The sequence below is a fragment of the Dendrobium catenatum genome, unplaced genomic scaffold (assembly GCF_001605985.2).
Source record: "Dendrobium catenatum unplaced genomic scaffold, ASM160598v2 fragScaff_scaffold_716, whole genome shotgun sequence".
Taxonomy (NCBI): domain Eukaryota; kingdom Viridiplantae; phylum Streptophyta; class Magnoliopsida; order Asparagales; family Orchidaceae; genus Dendrobium; species Dendrobium catenatum.
In genome coordinates, this window is record NW_021319178.1 from 14,207,283 (window position 1) to 14,220,116 (window position 12,834).

A 12,834-nucleotide genomic window follows, 5' to 3' on the forward strand; every position below is an offset into this window, starting at 1 on the left:
TACTATTTTTCCTTAATATTGCTGTTGTGTGGTGGCTGTTTTCTCCTGAAAACAGCAGTTTTTCTGCTTGTGGACGCTTATTTCCTATCAGAATATTCTGTACAAAAGCTGATTTGTTTTTCCAATGCAGGTCTATTGCTAACCTACATTGCTTTGTATCTTATGGACGGCCATGGCCAACCTGCTCTGCTCTATCTTGTTCCTTGTACATTAGGTAATTTCACACCATTAAATTCCAGTTTTCTAATCTTTTTACACTCATAATTGCCTCTTCTCTTGAACTAAATATCATTAAATTGATTGATATCTTGAATGTTTCTCTGATCAGGACTTATTGTTATCTTGGGTTGGATAAGAGGAGAACTGAGTGATCTGTGGAACTATGGGAACAGTCAGTCAAGAGATAGAATTGTCACAGATGTCTGATCTGAGAGAGAGAGAGAGAGAGAGAGAGAGATCTTATTATTCAAGGTTTGCAATTCTAGTTCATTCTTTCTCATCATTCCAGATTTATGATATTTCTGTGATGATGATTTGGGGTGCTGTGAAGGCAAAAACCTGATTAAACCATCTCCCTCATCATGTATACAAATTGAACTGATATTAAGTAACAATTTTATACCTCTGTAAATGTAAAGTTAAACATATTATCATCTGTAATATTGTATTGAATTTAACATTAATGAACTATCCTGTTTCATTATGTTTTTGGTAATCAGTTGATTATCCTGTCATTTATTTGTTTTTTGGGGGATTTACATACATACCACTTTATTTCATGCTATTTACATATCTAACAATTAAAATTTTAATATTTTATGTCTGTCACCCATAGATCAAAGATGAGTGCAAGGGATGCAATATTAAAGTTTATAGGGTGGTAGGAATGAAATATATGAGTGGCATATTTGATATTTAAGTTTTCTATGAGTGTTTAAATTATATTAAAATGCATCTATGAAAGAATATTTTTTATTTATAAAAAGCAAAATTTGATGATGTGCTTGCCTTTTAAGGGTAAGCATGTCCTTACCTTCATTGTGGCTACATGCATTAATTAATACAAATGATTTAAGATAACTACAAAATAAACGTAACAATATAAGATTGCATGATTTTGAGATATTTCATTTAATTTTATGTTTTATTTGTGATAATTTTTTTTTATCATTTTATACATTAAAATTTTTAGTACAAAAATTTTTTGAAAGCAGTGAAAAAATAGTGATCAAAAGTTAGTTTGAGATAATTTTTTATTGTTTATTAAAGCAATTTTTAATATAAAATTTTTCTGAAGCAGTGAAAAAATCATGAATAAAAGTTGGCCCAAGTAAAATCTTAGGTTTTGTTTGGGACAACTTTCCTGTATAAAAATTTTTAGTTCAAATTTTTGTATTAAAAAATTATTTTAAAAAGCAATAAAAAAAATTGTCTCAAATGAAATTTTAATCTCAATAGATTGGAGTGATGACCATTTATAATTTACTCTTTTGGATATAATAGAATTTACAATCAAATGATCAAATCTCCAATGGCTATATTCAAATAGCATTTCAACATCAACTAAATAAGAAATAATAATATTTAAAAAATCCTAATAATTAATTTATATTCATAATTAGGTCATATAATATATGAAATTGTATATAAATAATCCAACGAATACAATGGAATAGGAATTAAAATAAATTCATCCCTTATAATGCGATTTATTCAATACTACTATTTTTAACATAAAAATTTTTAAGTATACTAAATAAGCTCCAATTTTTTTTTTTTTTTGTAGAAACATAAATGAGTTAATAAGATGTCATAAACATATAAAAAATCTAAATAGTTTAAAAGTGTATAAAATATGAGCTAACTATCCTTAATTAATATAATTTAAGTATGATTAATATGCAAATAATAAACTTAATAATATAATTATAAAACATGAGATAAAATATGATTTATAATAATATTGATAATCAATTATAAGGTGAAATAATTTTCAATAGGAGGGCATGGCCTAAACCATCCCATCCAATGTACTTATGGATAATTTCAATAATAAAATTCAAAAAATCCCTCCTAAAATTTATAAATAAGCTTTAATTCTACTCATATGAGATATCTAAATATATTTTAAATAAATCCAATACAAAGTGGAAATATTTAGATCATAAAGAATTTAAGAGCTCTAACTACCACTTGAGATGTTAATTGGTCATTCTTCGTTCTCGTCGATCCGTAACTCTTCATCATGTATAAATCATTCAGCCTCTTTGGATGGAAAAATTATTCTGTGCGGACATCGGACGATCTATAGACCAATCAGAACGAGTCATGTCACCCTATAAACAGCAAACTCGAGCACTGGTACCAAGCAAAAAAAAGGCATGATGAGTTATAATTGATCTCCGGATATCGTCCAGTGCCCACACAGAATAATTTTTCCTTTGGATGAGAGGGGGCTTTCCAACTACCTAAATTGCTTGTATTCTCCAAGTTATCTAGTTCCCTCTAACTGTATTGGATTTCGGGTCTAATCGGGTCAAGAGAAGACCGATTGGCAACCTGCTCAAAACCCGCGGTTTTAAATACAGTTAGGGTTTCCATCTTCCTGGAGTTAAAGCGGGTGAGTAAGGCGAGGCGGCGGCTGAGGCGCGAGAGGGCGAGAGGCAATCTTCGCTTATCTGCCGCAATGGGTAAGCACACTATCGGCCTTTTCCTTGAAAAGTTTCAATCACTGAACAAGGATCTCCTTTCATGGTGTCTTCTTCTTTGTACTACCAGGTATCTCCAGAGATTCCTTGCACAAGAAGCGCGCCACTGGAGGCAAGAAGAAGGCGTGGAGAAAGAAGAGGAAGTAAGCATTTTTATTAAAACCTATTTGATCGCTTGGTTTTGGAGGATTTCTAGATGTTTGTTTCAACAGAATTTAGTTGCATTTTTTTCTTTAAGTTAAATTATATGAATTACGCTTCTGTTTCTTATAGATCTCGCTCTAAAGTTTTTTTTTTCGTCTAAATCGATGAAAGGTACGAGCTGGGCCGGCAGCCGGCGAATACTAAGCTTTCAAGCAACAAGACGGTGAGGAGGGTTCGAGTACGCGGAGGTAATGTGAAGTGGAGGGCTCTTCGTTTAGATACAGGAAACTATTCTTGGGGAAGCGAGGCTGTGACCCGCAAGACTAGAATCCTCGATGTGGTCTATAATGCTTCGAATAATGAGCTTGTGAGGACGCAGACTCTTGTGAAGAGTGCTATAGTGCAGGTTGATGCTGCCCCTTTTAAGCAATGGTATCTTCAGCACTATGGTGTTGAGCTTGGTAGGAAGAAGAAGGCCGCTTCTGCATCTAAGAAGGATACTTCTGAGGTATATTCTTTTTCGCACTGCTTTTAGTGCTCTGTTGTTTTCATAATGCTGCTATACTTTCCCTAGATTTTTTTTTCTTTCATAAATGATATAAACCCTAGAAATCTACATTTGAGTTGAAACCACTTAAGCATTTGTGAGGTTTACCAACAAAAATTCAGCCGACCAAAATTGTATCACACGCTCTTCAAATGTGGATTTCTTAGGCAAGTGCAGCAATGCTTATTCTCATTGTTTTTGTTCTTAAATTTTCTTTCAGATTTGTGTGCCAAATTTCACTGAAAAAAGTATTATTTGAAGGTAAAATGATTTAGATAGTTCCATCCATTCGGGTTGGCTAGCTTTCTTTATGTTATATTTAAACTTTTTTGTTGAAATTTCAAGATTATTTTGGTGGCATAAGAAATATTTACATAGGTTGAAATCCCAAAGTTTTATCTTTTGTATGTGAATATCAATTGCTGATTATAAAATAGTGGGGTTGAGTTTATAGTCTGGAAAAAAGTGCCTATACATTCTTATGTTCCACAGGTGGAAAAGTTTCATTGATTAGATTAATTAAAATCTGCCTCAATCAGCCTACCTCACAGAGCTGGAGGCTTGAATTTCATGTTTAATTTTTTTGAATGGACGGGTTTCCTGGTCAAATTGGGCTTTATACATGAAGAGAATGGTCTGTTTTAAAGAGAATCTGGGGTTTGTGTTGTTTTTTAGTGATTAAATTGTATTAATCTGTTCATCTTTAGGTTGTTAGTAAGTTGGATCATATAATTTGATTTCATGTTGCTTCTACCATTTTGTATATTAAAACTAAATGTCAGATGAACAATGCTTTGTATTTTGAAAACAATCTTTCTGTTCTTTTGCTGGCTTTGTGAAATCAAGTAAACACGCAAATGTTGATTTGGGGGTCCTTTCAACTATTTCTATGAAGCAATCTTTATTCATATTTTTTATTTCTTCAACATTCGATGCTATAACATGTAAATGTTGAAATTCAAAAAGAATATTTCACAAAATTTTAAAACTCAGCTCATGTTTGACACAATTCATTAACAGCCCTATTTTTACTCTTGGCAATTTGGGTTTGGTCATCTGTGATTTGGATTCTATTCAACAAGTCTAGCTATTGTTGAATATAATATCTGAACCTTTTAACTGTTTGCATTTTGGATTCTATTCAACCAGTCTAGCTAATGGCTGGGATATAGTCATATTTTTCTCTAAGAATAAATCATATTCATTCAAATAGATGCACGAGGAAAAGAAGTTCAAACTTTACATATCGTGTAGCATGGATAAAATTCATAAATGACGAAATTCAAACTTTAAAGTTTAAATGAATTTAACTTGTATAAATGGGCTTGTTCACGAATCAAGCTTTATAAATTAACAAATGATGAAAATCGAACTTTATAATGAATTAAACTTTATAAATGACTAAGTTAAATTCAAAATAAAAGACAAAATGCAAAGACAATTCAATTTGTTTAAATCAGGTGATTCAATTACACATATTCAGTAATATCATTTAAATTTTATATGAGCTTCAGTAGATTGCTTAGTTCTAATTTTACATTGGATTTTAACTCAATTATAGATCAAGCTTTATATCATGTATTGTAACAGGCCTTAATTGAGCTTCTCAATGAGTTTGTTCATTAGTTTTAAATAATATTGTTCATGATCATAAATAAATCGAGGAACGGGTTGTTCAATCTTGTTCATTTAACAATTAAATATTTATAAAAATATTTAAGCTATTTCAATTAGTTAATCAAACGAACTTGAACAAGATTTTATCGAGCGGAGCCGTAAGTAGTTTATCGAATGCTTGGTTCATTTGCAGCCCTAATTATAATGTTGCCTAAGCATGGCATTTATAAGGATGGCTTTCTTACTTTCTTTGCCGTCCCAATTGAAGCCTTATCTCTTCTTTATTGTGTGATATTTTTGTTAAACGTCTCAGCTGAAGACCTTTATTACATGCTATTAGACTATGGCTTGTTGTGATGATTGACTCATGATTAAATTTACTTAGCGCATTTTTTCATATTAATATAAAAAACATCCCACAACTTAACAACATGTTAGGTCCAAATTTGAATATCACTAAGCCTTTGACATAAAACTTCATGTGATGATAACTCTTCATATTGTCCTTTCACCTTTGCCTAATCGTTTATTTGCCATAGGCTCAAGAGGGTGAAGCCACCGCCCCAGAAGAGGCAAAAAAGAGCGGCCATGTCGAAAGGAAGCTGGAGAAGCGGCAACAAGGCCGCACTCTCGACCCACACCTGGAGGAGCAGTTCGGCGGTGGACGTCTACTTGCCAGCATCTCGTCGCGCCCCGGCCAATGTGGCCGAGCCGACGGGTAAGTAACATACAACGAAACAAACATTGTGTTTCATAATAGAGAAATTTACATACATACATACCACTTTATATCATCTTGTTTACATATCTAACACCCGATTTTTTAATATTATATACATACCATCTTATATTATTTTTATATCAAATATGCCACTCATTATTTCATTTCTACCATTGATATTTGATATGAAAATAAAGTATAGGTTGTATGTCTGTAATATTAAAGTTTTAAGTGTTAAATATGTAAATAGAACAGTATAGAGTGGTATGTATGTAAATCTCCCATGATAGTATCATGCAGCTATCATATTCTGCTTCCTCCTTGCAACAGTTACATACTTGAAGGCAAGGAACTGGAGTTCTACTTGAAGAAAATCCAGAGGAAGAAAGGCAAGGGTGCTGCTGGTGCTGGAGCTGCTTAGTGACTTGGCTAACCTTTTCTTATGCTACTTTGTGCTTCCTGCAGCATCTGAAATATTATTTTTTCACAGAATTCGTTTGGGACAGCTTTTGAACTGTTTTTTAAATTGTCTTTCATATTACAAAGGTTTCAAATTCAAGAAATTTTTATACTAAGAAGCTATTTTTAAAAGCAAGAAGAAAGCCGTCCCAAACGAAGCTTTAATCTGTCAACTTTTTTGTTTATTTATTCCCTAAGATGTTTTATTTTTCAACTTTTTGTAGAACAGAACAAACGAACCAAGTTTACTTTGTTGATTTCTTTATGAGGTTGGTTTTGTTATTTTATTAATTAACCTGTGCCTTTTTGTAATGTTGCATATTTGCATTGTTCATTGGATGAGGCTGCAAATATAAATATGAATTTGTTGTTGCTAATGATTTTGTAATAAACAGTTATGAAATATTTTGATTATAATTTAATTATGATATAACTTTTAAATTTTTTATTTAATTTATAATGATTATGATAAAATTTTTAATTTCTCCCTCAAAGAGTGCTTGCAACAGGGGTGGAACCAGCTTCAATTTTGAGGGGGGCAAATACAACACAAAAATAATTAAATATTAAAAAAATAATATTATATATCTATATATTACGAAAAGTTCTTTAAAAAAAATTAAGCAAGAAAAATAATGAAAAAAATGTGTAATTAAAATGTCATGAAAAACATGAAAGAGAATATTATAATTAAATGTGAAGAAATATATAAATATTTTAGGGCAAGTTAGGACATAACATATAAAATTTTAATATAGTTATAACTAAATTTTAGAAAAATTAGAAAATTTTAATATAGTTATAACTAAATTTTATTATTTATATCCATAACACAAAATAATTAAAGAAAATAAAAATTAACCAATTAAATCCTTAATATCTTCATAATGTCTATTGGGCACCATGAATGCTCTCAACTCTGAGCTCCACCTTTTTTGGACCAATTAATATATTATTACGAGCTCTTATGCGATTTTCTAGGTTGAATCATCAAAGCCCTTAGCCTTTGAGCTATCGGCATCGACGACATGCCTACCAAAATTTATGAAGCCCTCAGCAACAAAGAAGTGAGGAAATTACACATGTACACGTAGCTACGACATGTTAATGCAATACACATTATGGGGGTTTTAACATTACACACTTTACTTACTCTTTTAAGATTTTCATAGTATGACAGATTATGAGAGTTTAGAATGGTATTGAGATTGTAAGTTTAATCTATCATTTATGTCTTCACGCTTGAGTGATTCGATACATAAAACCCTCGACCTTTGATTTGGTCCTCTGCCTTTGGGCAAATTATTGCGTCCGGTGTCCGGATTTGTTCGGACATCAATCCAGACGTGTCACGTCAGCAAAATACATCGGGCCCTGATGTATTTGGGTGATATGGCACATCTGGATTGGTTGTCCGGATGTCAGGTGACCGTATACAATAATTCACCCTGCCTTTTGAGGGTGTCCTATGGCGGGCCCTTATTGAATTACATCTTGTTGCATGGATTGGGATTGGCAACTAATCTCTGTGAAAAATCTCAATCAAACATCATAGTGCTATGAAAATTTCATTTCAACTTCTATGATAAATTATTCTACTAATTGCATGTAAATACATTAATATTTTGTTATTTATATAATTTTATTTTGAAATCAAAATTATCTGATTTCATGTAATTTTAAAATTATAACCGAAGATTCCATATCAATTTTTAAAATAAAATTTTCACATATATCAAAGAAAGTTCATAAACAATTGGACTTTCATCTCTATATCATCAATGTGTTAAAACAAAATTAGCAGCATTATTTGCATAAGCTCAAACTCTTAATTATCGAGATATTGTCTGTCTTTGACTAATGATGTAACTTCTTAATATGCCACCCGCTTAACTTTTGACTTTATAATGAAAGTCTAACTATTGCACAAAAATATATCTTAATGCTTAATAGTTTAATTTTATTTTCATAGAAAGTTGTAAATCATTGATATGCGCATCTTCGATATATCTAAAAAGCCTTGCTCTAGCTAGGGAAAGTCAAATATGCCATAGCTCAACTCATAAGACATCAAGAAGCAAAAATTAAATAAAAATAAGAATGTTTTCATTGGAATCATTAGGGGTGTCAATTCGGGTCAACAGGTCGAACCCGTAATTGACCCGGCACTATTCAGGTCAACCTAAACTCGACCCATTCTTTAAAATGGGTTAGGTTTCCGGACCCGAACCCGACCTAATTCGGGTTCGGGTTGACCCTACTCGAATGATCCGGGGTTGACCCAAAATTGCTAGTTTTTCGGGTCAAAAATCGGGTCAATCTTCAATTTTTTGGTCAAAAACGAGTCAATCTCGGATTTTCGGGTCAAATATGAGTTTTCGTGTCAATTTTGGGTTGCTGGGTCAACATGAACCCGACCCGATTTTTAAAACGGGTTGATTTGTTGAATTCGAACCCGACCCGTTTCGGGTTTGGGTTGACCCGAACCTGAATTTTTCCGAGTCGGGTTCGGGTCGTGTCAAAAATTGACACCCCTAGGAATCATTAAGACTCTCATGATTTACTAATATAATATCCTGTGGTATGGGTGTAAACGAGTCGGGTTGAGCTCGAGTAACTCCTTGATTAAGCTTGAGCTTGATTAGCATTGTATGTGAGAAATAATTCTAAGCAAAAGACCTACATAAAAGCCAATGCCCACATGAAGATTTTTAGCCTATGCATAACTAGTTTGCCTCCTCAATCTTAATAAAATTTAAAACAATTGCTTCTATTAACAAATATTACAAGTTTGAACAAATTTAATTACAATTAGATTTGGCATAGATATCCCCATTATCATAAATTATTATATAATGTTTATTTTTTTTCATCCTCTCATATATTATGTCATTTTTGGGCTTATGTAGGACTAAATCAAAATGCACACATATGAAATAGACTACATTAAAAATTTATAAATATACTAATCATTACAATAAAAGTTTTTTTCAAATGAATAATATTATAGTTATCTATAACATAGAAATCATCACCTCATAAATTTAAAACAAATCTTTTTATCCACTTATTTAAATTATATTTTCTCCACACTATTAAGTAATAAAAACAATTCTATCAAAACTTTTAGTATCTTTTAATATCTTTTTCTCAATTGTTTTCCACTTTTAATGGAATCAAAATTTAATTTAGAAAACTCGGAAAATTTCTACTTTTAAATATTTTTATACTAAAAATTTTACTTTAGAAAGCAGAAAAAAAACTGTTCAAAACAAAACATAATTGGCACACAGTAACCATAGAAAATTATAGCAATCAAAATTTGCCTTCATCCACAGCGAATTATTACGTCCGGCCGGACATCCAATCCAGACGCGCCATGTCACCCAAATACACTGGGGCCCGATGTATTTTGATGACGTGGGGCATCTGGATTGGTGTCCGGATGAATTCTGACACCGGACGTAATAATTTGCCCATCCACACACAAAAGAAGCCCAAAGAACTATGGCATATACCTTTTTCAATGCTCTGACACTTTCAAAGGAATCAAAACTTTGTTCTCATATCTATAAAAGTGACAAATGACACATTTACATAAATTAGTAGAAAACATGAAACACTTACCGTATTACCGGTTCGTTGTGCCAATTTTTTAACTAAAAAGTTGCTTTTAAAAACTCGGTACACCTCAGTATAGGCGCGATTTTACCTACCACCAAATCTTCCTCTGCATCCTTACACCGAACCAAAAAAAAGTTCCATATAAAGAGGCCTCTCCAGCTCTGAACTCCATCTTCATTCCATAAGCTTTGACTAACTACTGCGTCCATGACTAGCTCTTACAATTATATTATCGGCGTCCTCGCCTTCAGCTTTCTGGCTTTCATGATCTCTGCAAGGGCGGATGTCACAGATATCCGAGATCCTAATAATGATCATACTGCAATGGCCGCAGCAATGACTGCCATGAGAAGCCAACCAGATCTTTCCTTTTGCTGGCTGACAGGCGCCCAAAAGTTTTCAAAGGATTCAAATTCATCATATTACCATCTTCAAATAGTGGTTCGAGAGAATGATAGAGGGAATAAAATTATCGTAGATACAACGGTGATCATTTATAATGATCCCGACGCGGTTCCAAACATGAGCTACTTAAGCCGCTTCCCTTATTTCGGGGAGACTGATTCTCCATATTCTCGCTGTAATTAGGTAGGGCTGCAAACGAACCGAGCCGAGCCGAGTACGTGAGTGTTCATGTTTGAGTTTGTTTATTATTACCTTGTTCAAGTTCGGTTCATGTTTGATTCGAGCTTTATTGTTTGTGTTCATGTTTAGTTCGTTTAATTTATCAGTGTTCATGTTCGGTTCGTCTAGTGTTTATCGAGCTATAAACAAACAAGCATTAACGAGTTATGTTTGTGAATATATTTAGCAAACAATCTATTGAACAAACAAACTTTAAATTTGTTCATGAACATTTTATACAAATAATCTAGCAAACAAGGATAAATGTAAAATTTCACTTGTTTATGAACAAATTTATTATGTTATAATAAATTTAAAATATTTATATTATGTACATTTATCAATTTTATAATTAAATATTATTCAAATTTTTATCGAGTTTATTCACGAGCTCTAAATCGAGCTTAATGTCGAGCTTGTTCACGAGCTTGAAATGATGTTGTTCGTGAACATAAATGAACCGAACACATTAGTGTTCAAGCTTGTTTATTTAAGGATCGAGTATTTAAAATGTTGTTCAAGTTTGTTTGTTTAGTCAGTTAAATGATCACAAACGAGCTTTAATCGAACCGAACAACGAGTAGCTCGTCAAAGTTTGGTTCGCTTGCAGCCCTATAATTAGGCTTCGTTTAGTATGATTTTCTCTATGCTTTTCGAAGCAGCTTTTTGGTACAAAATTTTTTAGTTTAAAATTTTTTGTACTAAATAAATTGCTTTAGAAAACAATAAAATGCAGTGCCAAATAATGAATATGGCTGCTTAGATTATATAATTTTGCTATATATGAGATATTGATACTTCATTAATATCGATATAGAGCAAAAATATATAATTAATGAATAAAATAATTTGCGACTTCCAAGTTCCAACTTCAAAAACTAAATAACCTCTCATATGTTTTATGAAATATTTGCATGAACTTAAGGCTTCATTTGAGATAATTTTCTTACTATTTTCTATAACAATTTTTTTTTTTTAATTATAAGGCTATTTTTGGTGCAATTATTACATCCACTGTCCGAATGCGTTCAGACCAATAACCACGCGTCACGTCACCTAAAACTCGGTATTGCTCGGTATACATTCGGACCGTTCAGTTTTTGACCGGATGTAATAATTTCTCCTATTTTTGGGACGGCTTTCTTACTGCTTCTTAAAGCAGCTTTATAGTACAAAAATTATAAATAACTATTAACAAAAAATTAAGGTAAGATAAGAAAATAAATTAATACAAAGTTCTACAAACAACTATAATTATATCTTCTTATATCATCAAACAGGACCAATTCATGCAGGTAAATATAGAGAGTGCACCAATTCAACCTCGAGTTGAATTCATCAGAAATTATAGTAAAAATAAAATTATTTTTTAAAAAATATAATAGTGTTTTATTTAGAATTATCTGTCAATCACATACATATTTTACAATAAATATTGTAGTAGCTCATTCTTTTTTTATTTCATATTCATCACGCCAAAATACCTTTAATTTATATTTATCATATTAATTTTATATGATATTCATTATATCAGGCGACCGTGCAGGCCGCGAGGCGAGCTAGGGGCGGGGTCGCGGACTCGCGGTGTTGTGCTGGATGGGTACCGGGTCGGTTCTAGCTAGGTTGATGTCGGGTTTACCCGAATTTGCAATTTGGTTTGAATTTTAAACCCGAACCTGCTATGATCAAGAAGCGGAAATGGGCTGGGTATCTTTACGTGAATAGAGTAAAGGGACGAGCTTTGTGAGAAGAGGAGAAGAAAGTGAAAGGAAGGGGTATGATATCAGGGGTCTGTAATTTTAACATATTAAAAAATATCTATAAAAAATCCTAATTATATCAGTAACAAAGGAAAATATTTACAAAATAAATTAAATAAATAAAAGATTTACAAAATAAGTTTGTTATATTTTTTAGTATTTAAAGAAAAATTAGAAATGGTTTAGAGTGGTATAAGATTATTATTATTCTTAGAAAATGCAATCTCACATATTATCTAATAAGTTTATTAAAGATTATCAAATAAAATATGAAATTTTTATTAATCCAATGACTTAATAATTTATCTTCATCAGCAATAACATATTCCAAAATAGATTTAAGCCACTTAAAAGGGTCTTATTCAGTTTCATGAACTTCATATTTGGTGCTTTATGATATTAGTTAAATAATTTATCTAAGATAACAACAAAAACTCATAATATTTTTGGGTTAAAGCCAAGATCACTCCTTTAATGTTGTCCATTATCCCTAAATATGCAAATGAATTGAGTGTTCGACGAATTACTCGTGGCTCGACACAATTATAGCTCGTTCGTGATTGTTTGATTAACTAATCAACAAGTTTGAACGTTTTTTTTTTTTTAAATACTCGATGGTTAAATAAACAA

At 31.8% G+C, this 12,834-nt stretch overlaps 2 protein-coding genes across 4 annotated transcripts in view; both read left to right on the plus strand.

Moving 5' to 3' along the window:
* LOC110092239 (signal peptide peptidase-like 2) overlaps nt 1-703 on the plus strand; it is a 28,845-nt gene extending 28,142 nt beyond the window's left edge. For all 3 annotated transcript variants that reach the window (XM_028696109.1, XM_020816699.2, XM_028696110.1), the window contains 2 exons: nt 131-214; nt 329-703. In XM_028696109.1, the coding sequence (XP_028551942.1) occupies nt 131-214; nt 329-426 (182 nt within the window). In that variant the 3' untranslated portion in view covers nt 427-703. The remainder of the gene's footprint in view (nt 1-130; nt 215-328) is intronic.
* A 1,851-nt stretch (nt 704-2,554) lies between these two features.
* On the plus strand, nt 2,555-6,487 carry LOC110092235 (40S ribosomal protein S8). The gene is made up of 5 exons (XM_020816696.2): nt 2,555-2,690; nt 2,779-2,851; nt 3,024-3,360; nt 5,556-5,734; nt 6,068-6,487. The coding sequence occupies exons 1-5, from the start codon at nt 2,687-2,689 to the stop codon at nt 6,156-6,158; spliced, it is 684 nt and encodes a 227-aa protein (XP_020672355.1). The 5' UTR covers nt 2,555-2,686; the 3' UTR covers nt 6,159-6,487.
* Nucleotides 6,488-12,834: the final 6,347 nt, after the last annotated feature.